Below are 23,037 nucleotides of genomic sequence, written 5' to 3'. Positions count from 1 at the left end.
TTGGGGTGAACTAAAAAAATAAATAAATAATCGGCCGGAATAAAGGTAGTGTTTTAAAAATCCTTTAAATAATAAATGTCTCTCAACAATTCTACAGAATTTGTAGAATTAAATTGGTTTCCCTTTGCAAGCCATTTGCCGCACATTCAGTTCCAACCTGGAGAACCATCTGGGCTGCAAAGATTCCTGTCAATGCTATTGCAGAATGATTGGCAGAAAGAAAGACTAACTAGTTGGATAAGAAATAACCAGTTTTTGAGGTATTGTGGCCCCATTAATGGGCAATTCTTCACAGGCCACATGACTAGGCCGGAACCAATGCAGTGCGCGCACAGGAACCTGGGCCTATCGGGAGGGAGGGTGTACATTCCCGGGGCTGGAGGCTGCAGTGAGAGTCGGAGCGTTGTTAGGAGTAGCCCTACATAGTTGTGCTGTTAAACCCTTTGTCGTATATAGTTCTCCTGAATGTGGCAAGTAACAAACCAAAGGATATAGTTTGTTATTTGCCACATTGAGTCGCCTTGAGTTACTACACTGGCGACGAGGACAGATCAGTCGTTGAAAGCCGCACTGTAGAGTCCGAGGAGGAGGAGAGTGGCCACTCGAAGTTGAAGTTCAAAGGAAAAAAAAAAGGTACAGACTCCATTTTAAAGATGCCGCTATTCAGGAAAATAAAGCCATTCAACCCCGAGATTGATATTTGGGGGCAGTATGTTTGAGAGGCCGTGGTATCTTTGCATAGCAAATGAAGTAGGAACCAAGGAGAAACAGAAGCTGCTCACAGTCTCCGGGCCACAGACTTACAACCTGGCGGGGAGTTTGACATCACCCGAAGCTGCAGGCACAAAAACCTTCCACCAATTAGCCAATTCAATCAAGGATCACTGTAACCTCCGGACGTCTGTTATCATGCAAAGGCTAGGAAGCCAGGAGAGATGGTCTCTGGCTTCATGGCCAGAATTCGATGACTGAGCACCGAGTTTGAGCCTTCATTGGGAGACATGTTGAGGGATCGTTTGGTTTGCGGAATCAATAACCCCAACATCCAAAAGAGACTGCTCACTGAAACCAAGATTTCACTGGAAAAAGCAGTAGAGATGTCCCAAGCAACTGAGTGCGCTGCGAGCCACAAGGCATGCAGCACAAGGTGAACAATGTGTGTCGGGAAAAGTCTGCTGGTTGGAACAGCCCAAGCAAAGGTGCTGCGGAGCCTGAGCAGAGTCGTTCAGCGTCAGGGTCTGAGGCATGTTTTCAGTGTGGGGGAGACCACCCAGAGTCGCGCCGGTGCAAGAATTTTATCTGTTTCAGATGTAAAAAGAAGGGTCACCAGCAAGCTTGGTGTAGAGCAAAGCAGGCCACACAGAACACTCCAAAAAAGAGGAAATGATGAATACAACTCCTGTGAATAAGCTGGCAGAGGAACCAAAGGAGGGATCCAAGGTTTACACACACAAATCAAATCCAACAAAATACTGTAATCTGAGATCATAATGGTTAACGGCTGCCCCTGAAAATGGAGGTCAGCACGGGCCTCGCAGCCACTGTCGGGGTGAAAAAACATTCAAACATCTCCAGAAGGGTTTGCAGTCCTTAAGACTTAACCATTCGGGCAACATATACAGCAGAGACACTTAAGGTAGCGAGATCAACCTCCTTACCAGTATCATGGAGGAACCAGTCCTCATCATTTAGAGACCCAGTCTCATGGGATGGGACTGATTAAAATGAATAAAACTGGACCAGCTGGAAATATTTAAATATCCAGGAGGGAGGATTCCAAGAACTCCTATTATAAATATCAGGAAGTGTTCCAGAGAGAACTGGGTAAGATAAAAGGGATTAAAACCAAAATTTACTTAAACTCTTGCGGCTACGCTTTGGTTTTTCAAAGCTCGCCCAGTGCTGTCTGCCTTATATCAGAAAGTAGAGGTCGAGTTGCCACCCCGTCAGTACCATTTCCTTGACCTCCAAAAGTAACAGGTCCCTATCTGTCCACAACATAATGTTGAGATGGGCTGCTGAGACAGTCAGGGTGTCCAAAAAATATCAAGCCAATACTATCTACTGCGGCACAGGTATTAACAGTATGGTCTGCGACCATGGGCCGAGGCTTAGTGTATCCGCATTTGGTATGTGTTCCTGGCCTATGGTGGAAGGTATAGCAAGGCCCATCTCTGCATCCTAGCTGAGGCAATAGGCGGCACTGGCTTATCCTCCCCAACAATGGTTTGTGGTCTGACACGATAGCGAAATGCCATCCGTAGATGTGCTGGTGAAATCTCTTCACTGCATAGATGGCTGCTAGGCTTTATTTGTCTATTTGAGAGTATTTTTTCTCAGCATCTGATAAAGTCCTCAAAGCGAATGTAATTGGTTACTCTGCCCCATCGAGTCACCTCAAGTTACTACAATACTGAAGTCCATTTTGTTCATTACCTAGGTTCTTCGCTTGGTGACAATATAATTTCTGTACATCACTTTAATTCTTTCGTGCTGACCAACTCCCTCGCGAACAGCTTTGTGGGCCTACCTTCACCACATGAACTGCAATGGTTCAAGGGGGCAACTCGCCACCACCTTCCCAAAGGCACTTAGGGATGGACAATAAATACTGGCCTTGCCAGCAATGCCCACATCTCATGAATGAATAAATAAAATGTCTCCTACTATATATTAAAAAATCCTTCCATAGTTATTAACCAGTGCTGCAAATATAAAATAGCTTGCAAAAATAAAGACCATTACACAAGTGAGTATTGATGTACATGCAACCTGCTGACCCATATATTTCTTTCTGATGTGCATACTGGCGGTCGAATTAGTCAGATGAGAGTTTTAATTGCAAAGCTTTACATGGTTAATTCCTGATCCAGTCTTTGAAATAATTCTCTACATGGAGCCACATTACATAGGGCACTATTGTGGAACCCTAACAAGAGTGAAATCAATGAGGAACTGATCCAAGTTCCCAGTCAAGAATAGTCAGGTTGTGTCTTCTATCGGCAACAACTGATTGCTTCTGGGAGCCAAATCAAGGCAGAATTTAGCGAATGGTAGCATAACTATAATGTTACTGGACTAGTAACCTAGAGGCTTGGATGAAAGCCGTAAAGGCAGGAGGTCAAATCCCACCACAGCAGCTGGGGGAATTAACGTTCAATTAAATAATAAATCAGGGGGAAAAAAAATGCTAGCCCCTGCATATCCACAGTAATGCTGTTGACTCTTAACTGCCCACTGATATGGACCAGCCAGGCACTCAGTTGTATCAAACTGGTACCTTCACCAGGGGGGCTGCAGCTGTTGAAGAAAGCTGCTCACCACTACCCTTTCAAGGGCAGACTAAATGCTGGTCCTGTCAGTCACATACTCATCTCCAGAAAGAATAGATAAAGAATTGATTAATTTTGCCAAACTACAGGTCGTACATGTCCCAGGGTGGCGGTTGGGAACTCCGACAGTCACTGCAAAGATTCTCAAAATATACAACTTCAACCTCACAATGAAAGCAAGCTGGTTAAATCGATCTAGTAATATGTATTCTCTTAAAATAACACCAAACATTTCCTTCTTGCTCACTGCCTTCTCTCTCGATATTTCAGTCGGAATTTTACCCCTCCACCCGCCAGGGAGAAATCGGAGCAGGCGACAGGCAGACAATGGGAAGATCCGTTGACCTCGGGCGGGATTTCACGGTTTTGGGACGAGTGGGGCCGTAAAACCCTACCCTTCATCTTGAACCATATTTTTACAGATGCTATTATGACTGGCTGGAACGGGAATCTGTGCTGTGATACAACAGTCCCACTCTTTGAAGGTAGTAACATGATGGAAAATATTTGCTGCTTGAAAATTTAAATGCAGTAGAATCTAATTTGCTTACTTGAATGTCAACATCTCCACTGATATAAAATTGGAGTCATTCTGGTCGTGTTGAAACAAGATTCACTTGTTTACGAACTTTACTCAGAGCCTGCTGCATTCAAGTTGCAGCTAAAAAGAGTAACTCAAGTATTACAAAAAAAAATTACTATTTGTGACAATAAATAAATGTTAGAATTTCAATAGGATGTTTCCACTCATTTTTTGCACCTGAAACACAGGTAGGAAGTTAGCAGCCAGAAGCAGCCACAGGTTTTGTAGAAAATAGAGCTATAAATCCTCATCAGCATACTACAGGGGAGCTGATGAGGCAAATGTGTTGACCAAAAGGCAGCTCCAAAGTTTCACAAAACCAAAGCTAGCCCTGGCTTTGCAGATGGGGGCTTGCGATTGGCGCGAGCCAGTGCTGCCATTTTGATGGTGGCCTCTTCACCAGGAGGCTTGGTTATCTTGCATGCTGCAAGCATACGTTCAGAGCAGCCTAATTTTGTCTAAGGCCTCCTAATGCCATGTGCAAAGGGCGTAAAGCCCTTTGACTGGGAGCGGACTTGCAGTTTGGAATATATATGCTCATGTCACCCACCAATTTGGCTGCCTCGGCATCTATGCCTGTAAAATTGACCAGTGTCAATGAATTTTTGGGTTTGTGTGCATTATTTGATGTATAAAATAGCATTTTAACCATGTTTGCACTTTAACAGGGTCATAGAATCCCTACACTGCAGAAGGAGGCCATTCGGCCCATCGAGTCTGCACCAACAACAATTGTACCCAGGCCATATCCCCGTAACCCCACATATTTACCCTGCTAATCCCCCGACACTAAGGGGCAATTTACCATGGCTAATCAACCCAACCTGCATATCTTTTGGGTGATTTTACAATACAGAAATTATGAATCAGAGTATGAGGATATCTAAATATCATTCAACTTCCCTTGAGTGGGGTGGTGGGAGGGAAGGGGGGGTAGGCTCTATTTCCCAACAACACTGGCAACAAACAACAAGCATGCCAAGAATGTGAAACTGACGTCTCTGCTGACATACTGAGTTCTTTCAAAGGCTGCCTCCCCCTTCGCTCAAAAGGTAAAAACAACAGCTGATGATCCATCAGGGCCTCACTGGGGTCTCAGTTCCAGGATTCGTCCTTAATCTGCACCTGCTGTTCCACTTCACATGGCATATAACAGGCACACTTAGCTGGCAGGTTATTGTGTACCAGGAGCTCATTGGTATGACATAGTCCAAATGCTTGCTGGATGATCAGAAGTTCTGCTCAGCTTACATGTTACTGGCTTTGCAATCAATACAAGGCTTGGTATTATCTGACACAAAGTTGAAACCGTCATTTGAGTGAAGCAAGTTCTGTTGAGTGTTTTAGGAAAATACCCTATGATACATTATATTGGCATGTTTCTCCTGTAGCAATGTTATCTTTTAATAGTAGGGCAACATGAACAATTAGCTATAAAATGAAAAACTGAATAAGGGATGATTTTATTCCCTGGAATAAATTCCATAGAATCCCTACAGTGCAGAAGGAGTCCACTTGGCCCATCGAACCTGCACCAACAACAATCCCACCAAGGCCCTATTCCTGTAATCCCACATATTTACCCTACTAATCCCTCGGACATTAAGGGTCAATTTAGCATGGTCAATCCACCTAACCTGCACATTTTTGAACTCTGGGAGGAAACCGGAGCACCCGGAGGAAACCCACGCAGACACGGGGAGAATGTGCAAACTCCACACAGACAGTCACCCAAGGCTGGAATTGAACCCAGATTCCTGGCGCTGTGAGGCAGCAGTGCTAACCACTGTGCCACCGTGCCACCTTTAGTCCTCTTTATACTGTAAATTTAATTCCAGCATTATCAGAGCTACAAAGATTCAATCTTTAGAATAAAAGGAAATGAAGAGCTGGTGTGATATTGGAATGAACTTTCAGTTGCACCACTTCCATTTTATTACAGGGATGTGTCATTTGTTCTACAGCTGCTGAGATGCATTCTAAACTTTACGCCCTGCTTTGATGTAGGCTATAGAATTTTGACTGGCTTACAAATTCTTAGATCAGTTGTGCTGGAAATTGGGTACAAGTGTAAACAGGAATTGCTGTACACCTGCCTCGTTTCAACACACTCAGATCCTGTTCCCAAGAGCATTTGCTAGCCAAGAACACATTTCACAAGTATCGTCAATTCACATTACGCAAGTTTGATACAAGCTCATTTTTAAAATCACATTTATTATTGGCTTGGGATACATGTATGTGGCTTATTAATTTAGATTTGCAAGACCTAACTCATTTCACTCAATGCGATTTGCAGAACCCGCAAAGGTTAGCACTATGGAATAGAGCTAGAATTGCTCAGATTTTACTGAATAATCACATTAAGCGATCACTTGTTCGGTTCCAAGTGCCATTCTCAAAACTTTGCTGATCTGCTAAATGTCACTTTGCAGATAGTCTAATTATAGAACATTCGCCATCTGTCATACACCTATAAAAGCATCAACCTTCAGGATCTGTTCCTTACAATACAACTTTTTTTTTAAATGAACACATAATGCCATATGAAGACATTAAATCCTCCTCCAAAGATAGATAGTGTCCTTGGCTAACTTTCTGTGAAGAACAACCATTCATTAGGGCACGTTTAATAATTAGATGATTGCTGGGTATTAGGTCTCCAACACATCCAGAGGGCCTTGAACCCACCTGCAATAATGCTTGTTGTGCAAGATCACAGTGACACAGACTTCCTTTGCCCCAGGTTTATTTCAGATGTCATGGATCAAGCAATAGTATTGTCATGTCGCACCTCTTAGATACCAGATACTTTCATCAGACAAGTAGGCTTTTCTGGTACAGCACAGCAGCAACAACCAAATGCTATTTTGAAATCAACAGCAGTTTTCCAAAACAACTTAGGTCCAATCAATTGCACACATCAAACTCTCAGGCCATCTGCAAATTAATACGTTTTTCAAAAAATGAATCCTTGGCACAGACAGCTAAGAATGCCAAGTGTAAAAATCAGTTGTAAAAACTTAAAACACAAAAATACACTGGTCTTATCACCGTTCACACCAGTGGGATTTTCCCATCCTGCTGCAGTGAACGGAGATTTGGCTGGCCACCAAATTCACCAACCTTACTTCATAAGAGCATGGCGTGAATGGGTGACAAGATCGTGTCCACAGTTCCCCATAAGCTCCCCATAAACCGAGAGCTTGTCTCCAATGATTTCTATATAGAATCCCAGAATGCAGGACGCTGTCATTTGGCCCATCGAGTTTGCTCAACTCTCCGAAATAGCATCTTACCCAGCCCCAGTCCCTCGCCCTATCCCTATAACCATAATAATCCACCTAACCTACATATCTTTGAACACTGAAGGAACAACTTAGCATGGCTAATCCTAGGAAATATATCCGAGGATTCTTTGGGAGGCAAGGGATGAGATTGCAGAGTCTTTGGCATTGATCTTGGGTCCTCACTGTCCACGGGGATGGTGCCAGAGGACTGGAGAGTGGCGAATGTGGTTCCTCTGTTTAAGAAAGGGAATAGAAATGACCCTGGTAATTATAGGCCGGTTAGTCTTACTTCGGTGGTCGGTAACTTGATGGAAAAGGTCCTTAGGGATAGGATTTACGACCATTTAGAAAGATGCAGCTTAATCCGGGATAGTCAGCATGGATTTGTGAAGGGCAAGTCTTGCCTCACAAATTTGATAGAATTTTTTGAGGAGGTAACTAAGTGTGTAGATGAAGGTAGTGCAGTTGATGTCATATACATGGATTTTAGTAAGGCGTTTGATAAAGTCCCCCATGGTCGGCTTATGAAGAAAGTAAGGATGTGTGGGATAGAGGGAAGTTTGGCCGATTGGATAGGTAACTGGCTATCTAACAGAAGACAGTGGGTGGTGGTGGATGGAAAATTTTCAGACTGGAAACCGGTTACCAGCGGAGTGCCACAGGGATCAGTGCTTGGTCCTCTGCTATTTGTAATTTTTATAAATGACTTGGAAGAGGGGGCTGAAGGGTGGATCAGTAAATTTGCTGATGACACCAAGATTGGTGGAGTAGTGGATGAGGTGGAGTAGTGGATGAGGTGGAGGGTGCAAAGAGATATAGATAGGATGCAGAGCTGGGCTGAAAAATGGCAAATGGAGTTTAACCCTGACAAATGCGAGGTGATTCATTTTGGTAGGACAAATTTAAATGTGGATTACAGGGTCAAAGGTAGGGTTCTGAAGAATGTGGAGGAACAGAGAGATCTTGGGGTTCATATCCATAGATCTCTGAAGGTTGCCACTCAAGTGGATAGAGCCGTGAAGAAGGCCTATAGTGTGTTGGCGTTCATTAACAGGGGGTTTGAGTTTAAGAGCCGTGGGGTTATGCTGCAACTGTACAGGACCTTGGTGAGACCACATTTGGAATATTGTGTGCAGTTCTGGTCACCTCACTACAAGAAGGATGTGGAGACACTGGAAAGAGTGCAAAGGAGATTTACCAGGATGCTGCCCGGTTTGGAGGGTAGGTCTTATGAGGAAAGGTTGAGGGAACTTGGGCTTTTCTCTTTGGAGCGGAGGAGGTTGAGAGGAGACTCGATAGAGGTTTATAAGATGATGAGGGGGATAGATAGAGTGAACGTTCAAAGACTATTTCCTCGGGTGAATGGAGCGGTAACTAGGGGGCATAACTATAGGGTTCATGGTGGGAGATATAGGAAGGATGTCAGAGGTAGGTTCTTTACGTAGAGAGTGGTTGGGGTGTGGAATGGACTGCCTGCAGTGATAGTGGAGTCAGAAACTTTAGGAACATTTAAGGAGCTATTGGATAGGCACATGGAGTACTTCGGGATGATAGGGAGGAAATAGCTTGATCTGGGTTTCAGACAAAGCTCGGCACAACATCGTGGGCCGAAGGGCCTGTTCTGTGCTGTACTGTTCTATGTTCTATGTAATCCACTTAACATGCACATCTTTGTAGACAAAGAGGCAATTTACCATGGCCAATTCGCCTAACCTACAAATGTCGAGACACTAAGGGGCAATTTAGCATGGCCAATTCACCCAACCTGCACATCTTTGGACTATGTAAGGAAACCGGAGCACCTGGAGGAAACTCATGCAGACAATGGGGAGAACATGCAAACTCCACATAGACAGACAGTCACCCAAAGCCTGAATTGAACCCAAGTCCCTGGTGTTGTGGGGCAGCAGTGCTAACCACTGTAGCACCGTGCCGTTGCTTTCTCACCACAAATAGAGATTCATTTATTAATGTGTTCATAAAAATGGCTCACTATTCGGCAAATCAAATTGAATTGATGATGCAAATTTACAATGTGGTTTTGGGTATCATTTCATGAAAAGCCAAAGTTCAGCATGCAACACCCACATTCACCATCTGAACAAATTCTACATGCAGGACTTTGGCAGGGTAATGCCGGATTTGCCTTTATGTGCAAGGTAGGATTACTTCACTGCAGTTATAGCTCAGTGGCTGATGGTCCACATCAACATTTGATGTCATCAACAGCTTAATTTTACAGGGACTTCCTTGGACAAGTGTCCACACATCAATGTGGACAAATAACAGTTTAAATGGCGCCCACTACTCAAGAGATCAAAAGATTCCTTATATCTTAGATCAGGTTTGTTTGTTCTATTATACTGGTAATGAACGCGTGGCGAGTACCAGAGATATACAACAATGTTTCAGGAGTCCTCAAAGTTGGTGATGGGCATACAAATTAATTTTAGTTCCAGAAGGGAGTCAAACAGCAGTGTAACCCATGCTGTTCAATTCTGTGGGAGAGAAGATAATGAGGACGATGCAGGGTAAGTTACCAGGGAGATATGGCTGCATCATAGGCGGTCATGACCTATGGAATTTCAGATATGCAGACAACACCACACTCATAGCCAGAATAAAGGAGGAGCGAGAGCCTATAGCAGGCTCAGTCAAAAGACCCAGTGAATCTTTTGGACTGAATATAAATGGGGCAAAGACCAAAGTTATGGCTCTAAAAGGCAATGGAAAAGCCAAGGCTGGAAGCACCAACCTTGCCAATGCAGTGGACAAATTCAAGGACCTTGGCTCAAATGGTAAATACAAAATGACATCTAAGATTGAAATCCAGGTTGATTAGTTACAGGAGGATTGTAACCAGTGAACATAGATCCAAACACTAGTTGCAAAAAGATAGGCACAGATTTGGGTGTCAACATATTCAGGGGTTTGAAGGGAAAGGGAGGTTGGAAATTGAACCTGTAAATCTGATGTACTTAATGCCGGGTATTGTAAAAAGTAGGAGATGGTATTGTAGAAGATTATATTGAATCCAGTTAAGAGATTACTGTAAGTAGGCCAACTGTTAATCTCCAGGCCAGGGAATTTCACACAAGAGGTTGTGGGAAAGGTACAGCTTCTGGATATACTAGGACAAGATCTTAGACCAGGAATTGCTGTTGAATCATTGGCAGAATTTAATGGTGCAACACCCACTCATCCTCGGAAACAGTAAAGGAGGTGGGGGAGGGGGGTGGTGATGGCCTCACTATTGGACAGGAAGGCAGAGAATCCTGATTCGCCTGAATAAAGTTGGGGCAGTGAAGTCAAGAATGCATTTCCTGTCCAGAAGCTAATTGAGGCCCTGGGGTGACCAAGTAATGACTATTTAAGGGCCTCATCCTGCCACTCCTGCTGGGAGGCCACATAATAATAGCTGGTGGCTTCCCTGTGGGCTCCAGGGTTGGTAGGTGAGGGTAGAGAGAGGTGCACTCCTGACAAGGCATCCGGTGGCCTACAGGGAGCAACCCCCCTCCCCCCACCAATGATGGGGCCACCACAGCTGGGAAAAAAAAAACCCATGCCCTCTAAAATGGCCCCACCTTACTCTGGCTACTGGCCCCAGCATGCCCCACCAACCTGCCCCCACTCCAGGACTTGCTCCACCTGTGGCCGTACCAAGGAGTGGCCACTGCTCCCAATGCATTTACTGGGATTGAGAGCTTCCTGCCCCCTGATTGGCCAGCAACTCTTAGAGGCAGGAATTTCATGGAAGCCTTGACAGCAGGCAGCTATCTCCTTGACTGACATTTAATCCCCCAAGTGGAACTACCTTCATTTTCAAGCCTGTGTACAAATCCATTCCCATGGCTATGAGGCAACAAATCTATAAAACACTCAAAGACGTAAAATTTGAGCCGTTAGGAAATATATCAGGGATTTTCTTTTAAGCTCATCATTACACATACACACTTTCTTTCCTTTTGGGGAATAGTGAGGAAGTGGTGGAAGAATTCCTGAGCTGATTATCAGCCCATTGAACCGTGTTATGAATGCTCCTTCTGTGGCCAACAGGTCCTAGTATTGGGCTTCAACCCAGAGTTTCTGGTCCAGAGGTAGGGATGCTACCCACTGTGCACAAGACCTCCAGTTGGATCCAGAGTAAGGGGTCATGCCTGGGTGATATGGTGCAGGAAGGGCAGCACAGCATTGATAAGCTGACGCTTATAAAGGCTGGAGGTTGGGAGGCTAACCAGGAGAACATTGAAATAGCGAGGTTTGAAGGTGACAATTATATGAATGAGGTTTTCAACAACAGATGTGTTGAGGTGGCCATGTTACAATACTTAGTATTGGGCATGCCCAGAGCTGTGGTGGCTGGCAACATGAGATTTCCCTTGTATTCTATTTTCTTATGAAATATGTGGTGTTAATTTGTGAATATTTTAGTTGTAAATGGCTTATGTTCTATATTGTCTGTGACACGTCAGTGGGGTGATGTTCCAAATCAGATATTGCACACTATTTGTGCAAGTTGACCACAAATTGCTTTTATGTTTTCCAGGAGACTTTAAGTGCAAACCTCTTCTTTTCAAATCAGGTCACTGCATATATATATTAAATAAATAATCTCCGTCATACAGAAGTGGACCTACCCTGCGTCATAATACGAAGTGGAACTTCTCTTTACAGAAGCAAGCACTGGTGAAAGCAATGGTACAGAAAATGTTCCACATGTGGAATTCCTACAAATTTCACGGGTTATAATCCAGATGCTAATTATTCTGTTTCAGCACGCCTGATGATTTTGCAGACTATCACCTGAAGAGATATTCCTTAAACTTTGCAGAGATTGGATGGAAGAATGAACTATATTCATTCCTAAATTCACATTTTTAAAAATGATGTTTACAAAAAAAATACACAGCTTAGCGAACAAGGAGTTTAACCAATAACGGAATATTATTTTCAACAACCTACACACATACAACCAAGCAACAGAGCAGGATTCCACAGTAATAGTATTTCAAAAGTTCAGTTATTTATCCATCTGTTAGACAGCTGTATTTATCTGTTTATCAGATGGTTGTACATATTAAACTGTTAGATGGCTCCACCAATGCAGAACTTGGCACTGGCGTCAAGGCAAATGTGTAATTCCATTAAAAGTTTGGACAAAAATGAAACAGATTACATGGATATTCTCCGGGAGACTGTCTTTTTATTACCAGTGAACTAAAATAAATGACAAATGAAAATGAACAGATTTGTCCTGACGTACATGAAAAAGAGTCAGCATTATTGTAGAGAACAGAAGAAAGAAAATGCCAAGGAAACTGGTCTGAATGTGACAAGTTTACCAGGAAGTAGACTGAAGATTACCTGACTAAGATGGCATTGCAATTGCATAAATTTTTTTAAAAGGAAAGTTTCTTGTTGACAAGTCCCCGAAAAGAAGGTTGGCTGTCACCAGTCGGTAAAGTGGAGTTGAAAGAATTAGCAAGATTCCATGTCAATTTTGCACAACAGCTCTCTTTAAACATCCTCCAGTTGAATTCAGTGGAAATATAAAAAAAAATAGAATGGGCTACCAATCCGCTATAACTCATGTAACACTATCGTACAATGTTGATATGGACCCCAGAGTGCAATAGCATTAATTCCTTGTTTCTAGCTAAAGCAGGTTAAACAAAGCCTGAAAGTATTGAGTCTACGTCAGATTTTGTGCTTACCCACAGGGCTGGTGCCTGCACCATTTGGCATCGTAAGGTCACCCATCATTCCACCTGAAATAAAACAGAGGACAGGTCCAGCTTTAAATCTAAGGCATCAGAAACACCTTCTCAATGTATTAGCAAAAAAACTGGCTCAAAATGTACTTTACGGATAGATAGAAAAATAAATCACCTTTGCTAAAAAAAACATGAATTTTTCACTGAAAATACAATTAAAATAAGGCTTTTTAAATATGTATATTAAATATGCGGCAGTTTAACAGGCACAGGTTCAATTCCTATACGGGCCAAGGTTATTCATGAAGGCCTTGCCTTCTCAACATTGCCCCTTGCCTGAGGAGTGATGACCTCGGGTTCAATCACAACCAGTCAGCTCTCGCTCTCAAAAGGGGAGAGCAGCCTATGGTCATCTGGGACTATGGCGACTTTACCTTTTTACTTAACAGAATCTTCAAAGATAATGACACATATTGAAGGATACGTATAAGAAACTAGTCAAACAGAATATTCACTAACAGATTACAGCTATACATCAGGATGCATGTACAATAGAGGACTGCGAGATGTGTCCATGCTTTGCTCCCTCAGCCTTTTGGATGTAACCACCATAAATTGTTTACACTTGGGAAAGGAAACTAAAACCACAAAATACAAAATTATCTATTCAATCTGCATGTTCTACATGTAATCTTTTATCTTTAAAACTGTATTATGTAACGTATGTTGTAAAAAATTTGAAGAGTTTGTGAAATTCATCAATTTTAAACTTTATTACAAGCCTGTAATAAACATCTGGAGTTGTAATTTAAAAAGGTCATATCTTTCCTTAGAAAGCAACTCAAGTTGCATTTATTTAGAATCTTATCACATCCTCACGATGTCCAATAGTGCTTTTGAAGTACAGTCATTTTTATATCTTCCTTGGAATGTGAGCATCGCTGGCAAAGCCAGCATTGGTTGTTCATCCCTAATTAGCCTTGAACTGAATGGCTTGCTAGGCCATTTCAGAAAACAATTAAGGGCCACATTGTTGTGGGTCTAGAGTCATATGTAGGCCGGACCAGGTAGGAACGGCAGATTTCCTTCCCTAAAGTGAACCAGATGAGTTTTTTGGGATAAATCGATAGCAGTTGTCATTACTGATACTAGCTTTATATTTTTGAATGTAAATTCTACCAGCTGCCGTGGTGTGATTTGAACCAAAGTCCCCAGACAGCACGAGCCTCAGCCTCTGGATTAGTGGTCCAGTGATATAACCACTATTTCGCCATCTCCCCTGTCATTGTTAAGATGATAAATGTGGCAGCTGATCTGAGCACAAGGTCCAACAAACGCCAAATGAATGACCTTTTGATTGTGATTAAGGACCGTACGTAGTGGTACTATGCTGACCTAGATCAGTTCCCTGGGTGCAGAGAGATAGCGCATGACTGGCACACCCTGCGCAGGATCCTTCTTGATGTAATCGAAGAATGTGTTGTTGAGGCCTCAGTTGCTGCCTATTCCAGTGACTCAAGTTAAGTCAGCATAATACAGTTTGCAAATGGATATCTATCTTAGTATATTTGGTGATGCAGCAAGTCCCTTAGTACTGCATTCTAGACTACAGTGGGACTTGAATCTGCAACCCTCTGGCTCAGATGATAAAGCTGCCAACTAAGCTCAGCTGACACTTAAGGGCAAACAGCAACAGGCATTTTGAACAAATACAATTGGGACTGAAATAATGTAATATCATGTATTCATTCATTGCAAATTCTTCATTAAAATATCTTAACATGGGCAGCAACCAGTTCAAAGTAATGATTAATATCTTTGTTAAAACGCAAGGCTGGGAAATTTGATGCACAATGTGTGTGCTGCTATTGCATGGTGTGACTTCACCTCAAACTGTTTTCGTAAACTCAGATTGCACTTTCAAAAATCTGTTCCACATATTCAGCTCTGAATACCAGCTTTTAAATTTACTGACGTTGGCTGGATTTTCATCCTCAAAGGTGGTAGCAGGCGTCGGGAAAATTCCCAGCTGGGTCCATCTGCCTTGTGGTGGGGGCGGGGGAGGGGGGGGGGGGGCGGGGGGGGGAAGAACATCTCTGCAAAAGGTGGGAATTTCATTGTTGGAGGGCAGGTGCGAGCTGGGATTAGGCCAGCCAACCCAGGAAGACATTCGGAGGCAGCCACAGGGGCTGTTGGTGGGTGCCAAGGAGGGTAGTTTAAAAGGCCCGCCAGGCCTTAGGACGTTTTCCCCAGTTAAAAACAAAAACACAAAAGCCCCTGCAGTCTGCAACTGACAAACTTAATAGATGTCTGGGTTCCCAGGTATCTCTATGCTTGGCTGAGAGCTCAGACAACCATAACAGTAGTAGAATATCTGCTCCCCAGAGGAAATATTGCCAGATTTACAGCTTGGCTCTCTGATCTCTGCTGTCAATTTCACAATCTTTGTTTATACAAATTAAGCGGCATGGTGGTTAGCACTGCTGTCTCACAGCACCAGCGAACTGGGTTCAATTCTAGCCTTGGGTGGCTGCCTGTGTGGAGTTTGCATATTCTCCCTGTGTCTGCGTGGGTTTCTTCCGGGTGCTCTGGTTTCCTCTCACAGTCCAAAGATGTGCGGGTTAGGTTGATTGGCTGTTCTAAATTGCCCTTTAATGTTAGGGAGATTAGGAGGGTCAATGTGTGGGGTTACGAGGATGGGACCTGGCTGGGATTATTGTTGGCGCAGAGTCGATAGGCCAGGTGAACCTCCTTCTGCACTGTAGGGATTCTATGGTTCTAAGTGGTATTTTGTTATTGATACTTTAAAGGGATTGATCGACATTTTTATTAGCTTGTAGTAAAAACTATATATCAACATGAGAGAAAGCTATGAATGAATTACTTTTTTAAAAAATCTTTTTTTTTTACATATACAGTATACACTATAGAGTTTGTCATAGAAGTACCATAGCTTGGCATGGGGGCACAAAGGGCCACTGCAAATGGTTGGAAAGTGTGAGTTTGGCATGGTGGATGTGAGGAGGACTTTTTAAAAAGGTTCCCTCATGCAGACTAAGGTGCATGACTTCTCTAAGAAACCAAGGAGCCAACTCTTTAAAACCTAGCCTGACTATGAACATTGTCAAGTAGGACACCAGGAATGAAGTCAAAAATTCCAGAATTGGGACCTGCCACCATTTTTAAATGGCTCTTGAGACTTGGTGAAAATCCAGGCCATTGAGTTTTTGGTTTCTCTAATTTCTCAAGATATATGCTGATTCTTCTTCAACAAAGGTTTTGCCTGTACCTCATCAGAATTCATTGATTGTCTTAATTTAAAACTCTAGCAGTTTAAAAACAAGATGGCAGATTAAGTAATGAATAGCACAATCCTAGTTCTCTGGACAAACCTTTGAAGGTAGCAGGGAGGATCCATTACTTAGTTGCCACACCCTCAGTTTCCTAGGCCCCAAGCTGTACCGGCTCCATCTCACTTTCCTCACTCAATTCTTAAAATCTACTTCTTTGACCAAGCTTTTGGTCACCTAACATCTCCTTACGTGGTTTAGTGTAATATTTTGCTTTATCCTGCTCTTGTGCAGCACTTTGGGATGTCCGATGTTAGAGACACTATATATAAAGAAATGTTGTTGTTGCTAAACTTTGTAAAGCAATTCTAGTCCTTTCAGGAATCTGACTTCAAGGGATAGTTTTCCAGCATGTAGCCTTGCCAACTGGGAAGACCCATCAGGGGTATACTGTCTACAGTTTTCTGTAAGAAGTTTAACAACACCAGGTTAAAGTCCAGCAGGTTTATTTGGTAGCAAAAGCCACACAAGCTTTCGGAGCTGCAAGCCCCTTCTTCAGGTCACTCACCTGAAGAAGGGGCTTGCAGCTCCGAAGGCTTGTGTGGCTTTTACTACCAAATAAACCTGTTGGACTTTAACCTGGTGTTGCTAAACTTCTTACTGTGTTTACCCCAGTCCAACGCCGGCATCTCCACATCATGACAGTTTTCTGAACAGGTTTGAGTAGAAGTTCATGTGTGGCATTTGTGCCCAATCATCCGATATGCACTGTCAATGGGTAAGGCTCCCAAACCGAGAAAATATCCATTGGCTTTCAGGAAAATGCTAACTATTTGGGCATATTTATGGTTGTTTAAAATCTTATTTCTATTCCATCAAGTTAGTCCTGTTATGGGATCATTCTAATCTTAAAAAAAACTGTACCTTTGCATCGTATCTTTCTCGTTTCGAGTGTTTCTAATTACTTGGTATAGGGGTCTTGTAGCACAGTGGATAGCATTCCTGCCTCTGAGCCAGAAGCTCCAGGTTCAGGTCCCACCCCAGGACTTGATGGCCAATGAAGGTGCATTCATAATGCAGCCATACAGGTTGAGTATCAACCTACAAAATCCTTCCAGCAAGCCAATGGCAGGCATTAAGAGTGGGAGAGACTCCTGGTCAGCCATGTTTGATGCAGTTATAAACCTCTGCCAACAGGTTAGTGACCTGTTCCAGGAAAAAAAAACTAGCTGTGGAACAGATGAAAGTCTGCCTTTATCATTAGGTGTGGGAAGAAAAACAACAACAACAACAGGTCACCTCCTAAATCAGTGCTTTCGCTGCAATATTTAGAAATACAAGTATACTTGCATTACCAGTGCTTGGTGGTCTCTGTGGAGCACCCGGTGACACAACATTTCTGGGCAGTGTAGCTTGGGGAGGCGAAAGCATGCTGGTATCTGTTAGAGATGTGGTTACCAATGAATGAGTTACGAGAGCGCTTCCTGGATGGCTGTAGGTTAGGGTATTTGGGTTGCTCACTGGAACTGCAACCGGCATTGCAAAGTTTTGTTGTGGCAAACCAGGCTGCAAAGAAACCAGAAAATGTATTACTTCACTTCTAATATAAGTTTATTTCAATAAAAATAATAGCAAAGATGATCTATGATTCAGGATGTGCTGAATGCTTTTAATGTACAAAGGAATCTAGCATTTAAGATAAATTCACACAATTCTAAAATGATACAATGAGAATGGTTCCAAACTCTACAGTACACAAACAATCACAAAGACAAGAACTTGCATCTTTCATTTGCCCTATTTTGTAAGAACCACTACCCCAGCCACAGCATAATTAGTTTAGCTTAGCTGTACACCTCCCTAAACTAGTAGTAAGATGCATCATTCTGCTGTTTCACAAGCATTGGCTATCTACACATGCAGAGTCCAATTCATAGAATCATAAAATCCCTATAGAAGGCCATTCAGCCCATTGAGCCTGCACTGCCACCAATCCCACCCAGGCCTTATCCCAGTAATGCCAGGTATTTACCCTTTTAATCCCTGACATCAAGGAGAAATTTAACATGGCCAATGAACCTAACCTGCACATCTTTGAACTGTGGGAGGAAACTGGAGCACCCAGAGGAAACCCAAGAAGACACGGGGAGAACGTGTAGACTCCACACAGACAGTCACCCAAGGCTGGAATTGAACCCGGGTCCCTGGCACTGTGAGGCAGCAGTGCCAACCACAGTGCTGCCCGCCCTCAAGCCGAGGAGTGACAATTGCGGCAATGATCCCATGAATTCGCAATATGCTGCAACAGCAGATGGAGTATCGCTATGGCAACGAAAACTCTGGAAATCTATTCCACAATAATCTGGATTGGAGAGAAATGTTCTAGCCGGAACTACAGGTATTTTCTCCTTCTAAATTATTTTCCTTAACATTACCACATTAAAATGTGAAAGCTGGAATAATAATTCTGTTTGGTTATTGATCCAAGAACAGCAGTTGCAGATGAGCTCATGAACTAGTGCACTCTGATAATATCACTAAGAACCAAGGCTAATAGCAGCGAGCATAACACCACCAAATTAAAAACCACAGAAATGAGAAAAAAAAACCATTAAAAGTGTACCAGCTATTTATCAGGTGTTATTGACTGCCTATCTTTTCCTAAAAATGTAGCACTTGCCAAATATTGCACTCTAGTTTTACTATCATTACATTGGTGGTTAAAGAGCAGAAGCATAACATTTTTCCAGTTGTGATATTATCCATTTCTAAGAAAAATCTCCACCAAGAAGATGGATTAGATAAACTCTGTTCAATAAAACAAAGGTTAATATTTGAAAGTTGAAGCATACTTTTGAGTGCCAATGAAATTGTGTATAAATCAGCAAAAATGAGTAGACTAAATCAAAAACTGTTATCTTTGACATTAGTACATTATTGTAATATTACAGCACAGATTAGCACACTTCTCAAAAAATGATACAAAGTTAAAACAAGAATGTTAGCTAGCACACGCCATTGACGAGTAATACATTAGATTCTAGGACAGGTAACAAACAAGAATTTTCTAATGATAAACACAATGAAATGTTTTGTACAGTAATATTTGTGCAAAAACTTCAAATAGTTTTTTTTCAAAAATCAACATTTACAGGAATTCATGGAAAAACAAAAACATTTGCAAGTTACCAACTGCAGCAAGATAATGAACATCTTAGAAAGGAGAAATATAGGGGCCCACTGACACTATGTAGCCCAAAAGTAGATTTTTTGGCGGAAATCCTGTGCTGTAAATTTCCTCGTTTCGCATTAACATTTGAAACAGTTGTTAATGTCAATTTAAAAGTAAATAATAGATGCAGTCATAATTCTAGAACGAAGGGCTGGATTTAGTGGGGACAACGAAGGTCTCACCTATCAGTTGGAGAACCAGTGTGAAGATCCTACATCGCTCCCATGGAGGAGGCCAACCAAATCAACTGCCTGTCAGGATCTCTAGGCACAGGAGTATGGTTGAATTTATATGGCAGGGAGGGTGGTCGCCGGGAAGAGGGGTGCAGGATCAGGGTGAGAGGGTGGCTTTTGGCCTTCAGGAAGCACGGGCGAGCAGTGGAATTCCCATTTAATTCCCGGACCACCACCAAATTCTGGTGGGTTTACGGATAATTGATGTCATATGTCTGATTAATGAGCATAATTGACATTTCACCATGAATGGGCGGGTTTCTCGCCTTGGCCCCTCCAACTTAATTGTATGAGTGTTTCCCACAGGACTGAGGTACGGTCTCTCCCACAATAAAGTGGACCTGGCCACCATGTTCGCCATTGCGACAGGCTGGATTAATTCTGCCCCAAGTTTCTAATTATAAATTTCTCATGCTGGACTATGCAAGTTAATCTATTATAAAATGATCCAGTGGATTAAATAAATCGTAAATAGTGATTGAAAAGACAAAGCATCGTATGTCAGCACATTGTAAAAAATGAAAATTAATTTTGCTTTAACTTGAGACATATTTGCTTTTAGCTTTGCAGACATTCATGAAATGAACAGAAACGTAAATCTGACATTTGAACAATTACACATTTGCTCGGAAACTCTACATTTGAAATTCATGTAATTACAGCTTTAAAATTTTGTCACATGACAACATTTCTGATCACATTCTTTCAAGAGTTTATTTCAGGATGAATCATGTTGCATGATGCAAAATAAAGTTTCATACTTGATCTACTAGTCAGAAAGCACCCACCCATGCATCTGGCAAATTGCCATTATAAATCTGCATGACCTTGCCTTTGATGTCACTTCATTCCCAACCCTCAGATATCGTTTCCTCTTCCCCTGAGGAAGTGACTCATGCTGGGGTGCAGTTTTCCAGACAAGCACCTGGGTCCAATGTTTATTTCTCAAACACAGGCCAGGGCAGAGCGAGTGTCACAGCACAGCCCTACCACATCCTCACTTGCTTCTCATCCCAACAATGGTTAGTGAACTTAAGAACCTTACCCAATATTACCACGCATGCTGAGAACAATCTTAACACCCTCACCCCTGCCCTTAGAATTGCTGGCTCAGCAAGGGATAAACTCTAGAAAATTCTTGGTTTCTAGTATTAGAACCGTAGAATCCCTACTGTGCAGAGAGGCCATTCAGCCCATCAAGTCTGCACCAACTCTCCAAAAGAGCATCCCACTCAGGCCCACCCCTCCACCCTATCCCCGTAAGCCAGGGTATTTACCATAGCTAATCCACTTAACTTACACATCTTTGGACACTAAGGAACAATTTAGCATGGCTCATACACCTAACCTGAACATCATTGGACTGTGGGAGGAAACCCACGCACACACGGGAAGAACATGCAAATTCCACATAGACTGTCACCCAAGGCCGGAATTGAACCTGGGTCTCTGGCACTATGAGGCAGCAGTGCTAACCACCATGCCACCGTGTTGCGTTGCAATTATAGTGCATCCAGACAGTGAGCTATTAGAAGCCATTTTAATGGTATCAGGTGCAATTGGGATTCAGTTGTATGTATCTGCAAGTGCAGGACTGCAGAGACCCGGGTTCGATTCCGGCCTTGGGTGATTGTCTATGTGGAATTGGGATTCAGCAGTTGATATGGGCAAGTGCAGTCCTTTAAATCTTCCCTACCGTTGTATGAATAAAATGACAATAATTGATATATCCTAAATTTGCCACAGAAAAGCAAAATAGAATTGAGTAGTCACAATTTATCAAATAAGATATAAAATTGCACGGTGTGTTTAAAGTTGTCAGAAACAACATCAATGACTCCATCATGTAGATATCAAAATGTTGCCCTATGATCAGCTAGCACCTTTAATTTACCCAAACCCTTCACAACCTTGTCTCAAAATGGCTTCTAACTCTATTCTTCTACTACCTATATAGAATTCAGCACGCAAATTTTAACACAACCAGTACCATGAAATATTTTGGTCTGTTTTATATATAAACATGCAAGTAAAATATTTAAAGGACAAAAACACATCCAAGCATTTGTTTCAACTAACAATCAGCTTAATACTTGATATGTATCCTCCCTTTAGCAAAAGTGATTCTCGTGGAGAAGCCAATGGAACAAGTTGAGCCTTTTGCAAAAATGGTTATTATTTTTTATTTGATGAATTAAGTTTATCATTTTCTGGCTGATTATTCAATCCAAAGGGCAGGTTCAAAACTATAGACTTCAAAGCCTAGGCTGGTGCTCCATAAATTTTCAGTCGTGATTGTGGAGGGGAAAGAAAGACATTCTCCCAAATGCAACACATCACACCTCAACAAAAGTTTGGATCAGCTTGGCACACACCATGTTCAAACTACCAATGTTAGAGTGTATTATTCTGTACATTAATTCACAAGACATTATTATACATCACAGTGATAATGAGTTGTGAGATGGAAAATCATAATAATGCTGGAGGCGTGCAGTAGCTGAAATTACACAGTATGAAAAGGGTGATTCATTCCAGCCATGGTAATTTCAATGAGTTAGTTCTGAATCAGCTCATGAGATTAGGTGCATGTTTTGTGAATTAGGTCTCATTCGGTGTTCCTTCACGCTCCGTTCAAGTTGTCTTCATGCAGCCTTCTTCGGTCAAAGAGCAGGCAATCGGGTAGCAAGGAAATCAATGTCTTCTCAAGCAAAAGGACCACATGCCAAAATCTACTTACTGCGAGTTTGTGATTCCTCATCATGTTATCAAACTCTTCATTAATTTTTTTATATTTTTCCTCTGTGTGTGGGGTGAGCACGTATGATGAATCTGGCTCTGGACTGTCGCAGCCTCTGTGTTCTTTCTTGTTAAGTGCCTAGCAGATTTAAAGAATCAACACAAAGAATACCAGATGAAGGTACTTACACCATAGCGCTTGAACATTACATCATTATCTTCATTAAGCTTTCTGTATTTGTCCTCCATGAGCGGACTGTGCTCAAAAGAATCATCTGGGTCTGGGCTATCACAGTCATTATGTCCTTTCTTTCTTAAGGTCTGAAATACAATTGGAAAATTCACACACAACTACAAACCTGCTATGACAATAACTGTTCACTGATTAGATATATATAAAGTTTATAATGCCCCTCACCCAACACCACCCCAAAACCTATCCCAGTCTTAGCAGGGATCTTCATAAATCTGGAGCTAAGCCAAAGAGCAGCCACCTTTGCACTTGAAACTGCATGACTGCACCAAGACTAAACTGTCGGATTGCACATTTCAACATTGAGAAGTAAGTACCTGTCAATCATTTAAAATGGGAGACCTGCTTTAACATCATGAACTCATTCTGGG

At 42.3% G+C, this 23,037-nt stretch overlaps 1 protein-coding gene across 16 annotated transcripts in view; it reads right to left on the bottom strand.

Moving 5' to 3' along the window:
• The window catches only part of LOC144511288 (myocyte-specific enhancer factor 2A-like), a 229,088-nt gene that overhangs the window by 27,455 nt on the left and 178,596 nt on the right, over nucleotides 1-23,037 (bottom strand). For 8 of the 16 annotated variants that reach the window (XM_078241493.1, XM_078241502.1, XM_078241503.1 and 5 more), the window contains exons 4-6: nucleotides 22,603-22,734; nucleotides 17,565-17,775; nucleotides 12,920-12,973 (exon numbers count right to left, since the gene is read on the bottom strand). In XM_078241493.1, coding sequence (XP_078097619.1) covers nucleotides 12,920-12,973; nucleotides 17,565-17,775; nucleotides 22,603-22,734 — 397 coding nt within the window. Of the gene's footprint in view, nucleotides 1-12,919; nucleotides 12,974-17,564; nucleotides 17,776-22,414; nucleotides 22,553-22,602; nucleotides 22,735-23,037 lie in introns of all 16 variants that reach the window. The other 8 variants (XM_078241489.1, XM_078241499.1, XM_078241491.1 and 5 more) reach the window with 2 other exon arrangements.

The sequence above is a fragment of the Mustelus asterias genome, chromosome 24 (assembly GCF_964213995.1).
Source record: "Mustelus asterias chromosome 24, sMusAst1.hap1.1, whole genome shotgun sequence".
Taxonomy (NCBI): Eukaryota; Metazoa; Chordata; class Chondrichthyes; order Carcharhiniformes; family Triakidae; genus Mustelus; species Mustelus asterias.
The sequence above is the reverse complement of the archived record's forward strand: the minus strand, read 5'-3'. Positions and strand labels throughout refer to the sequence as shown.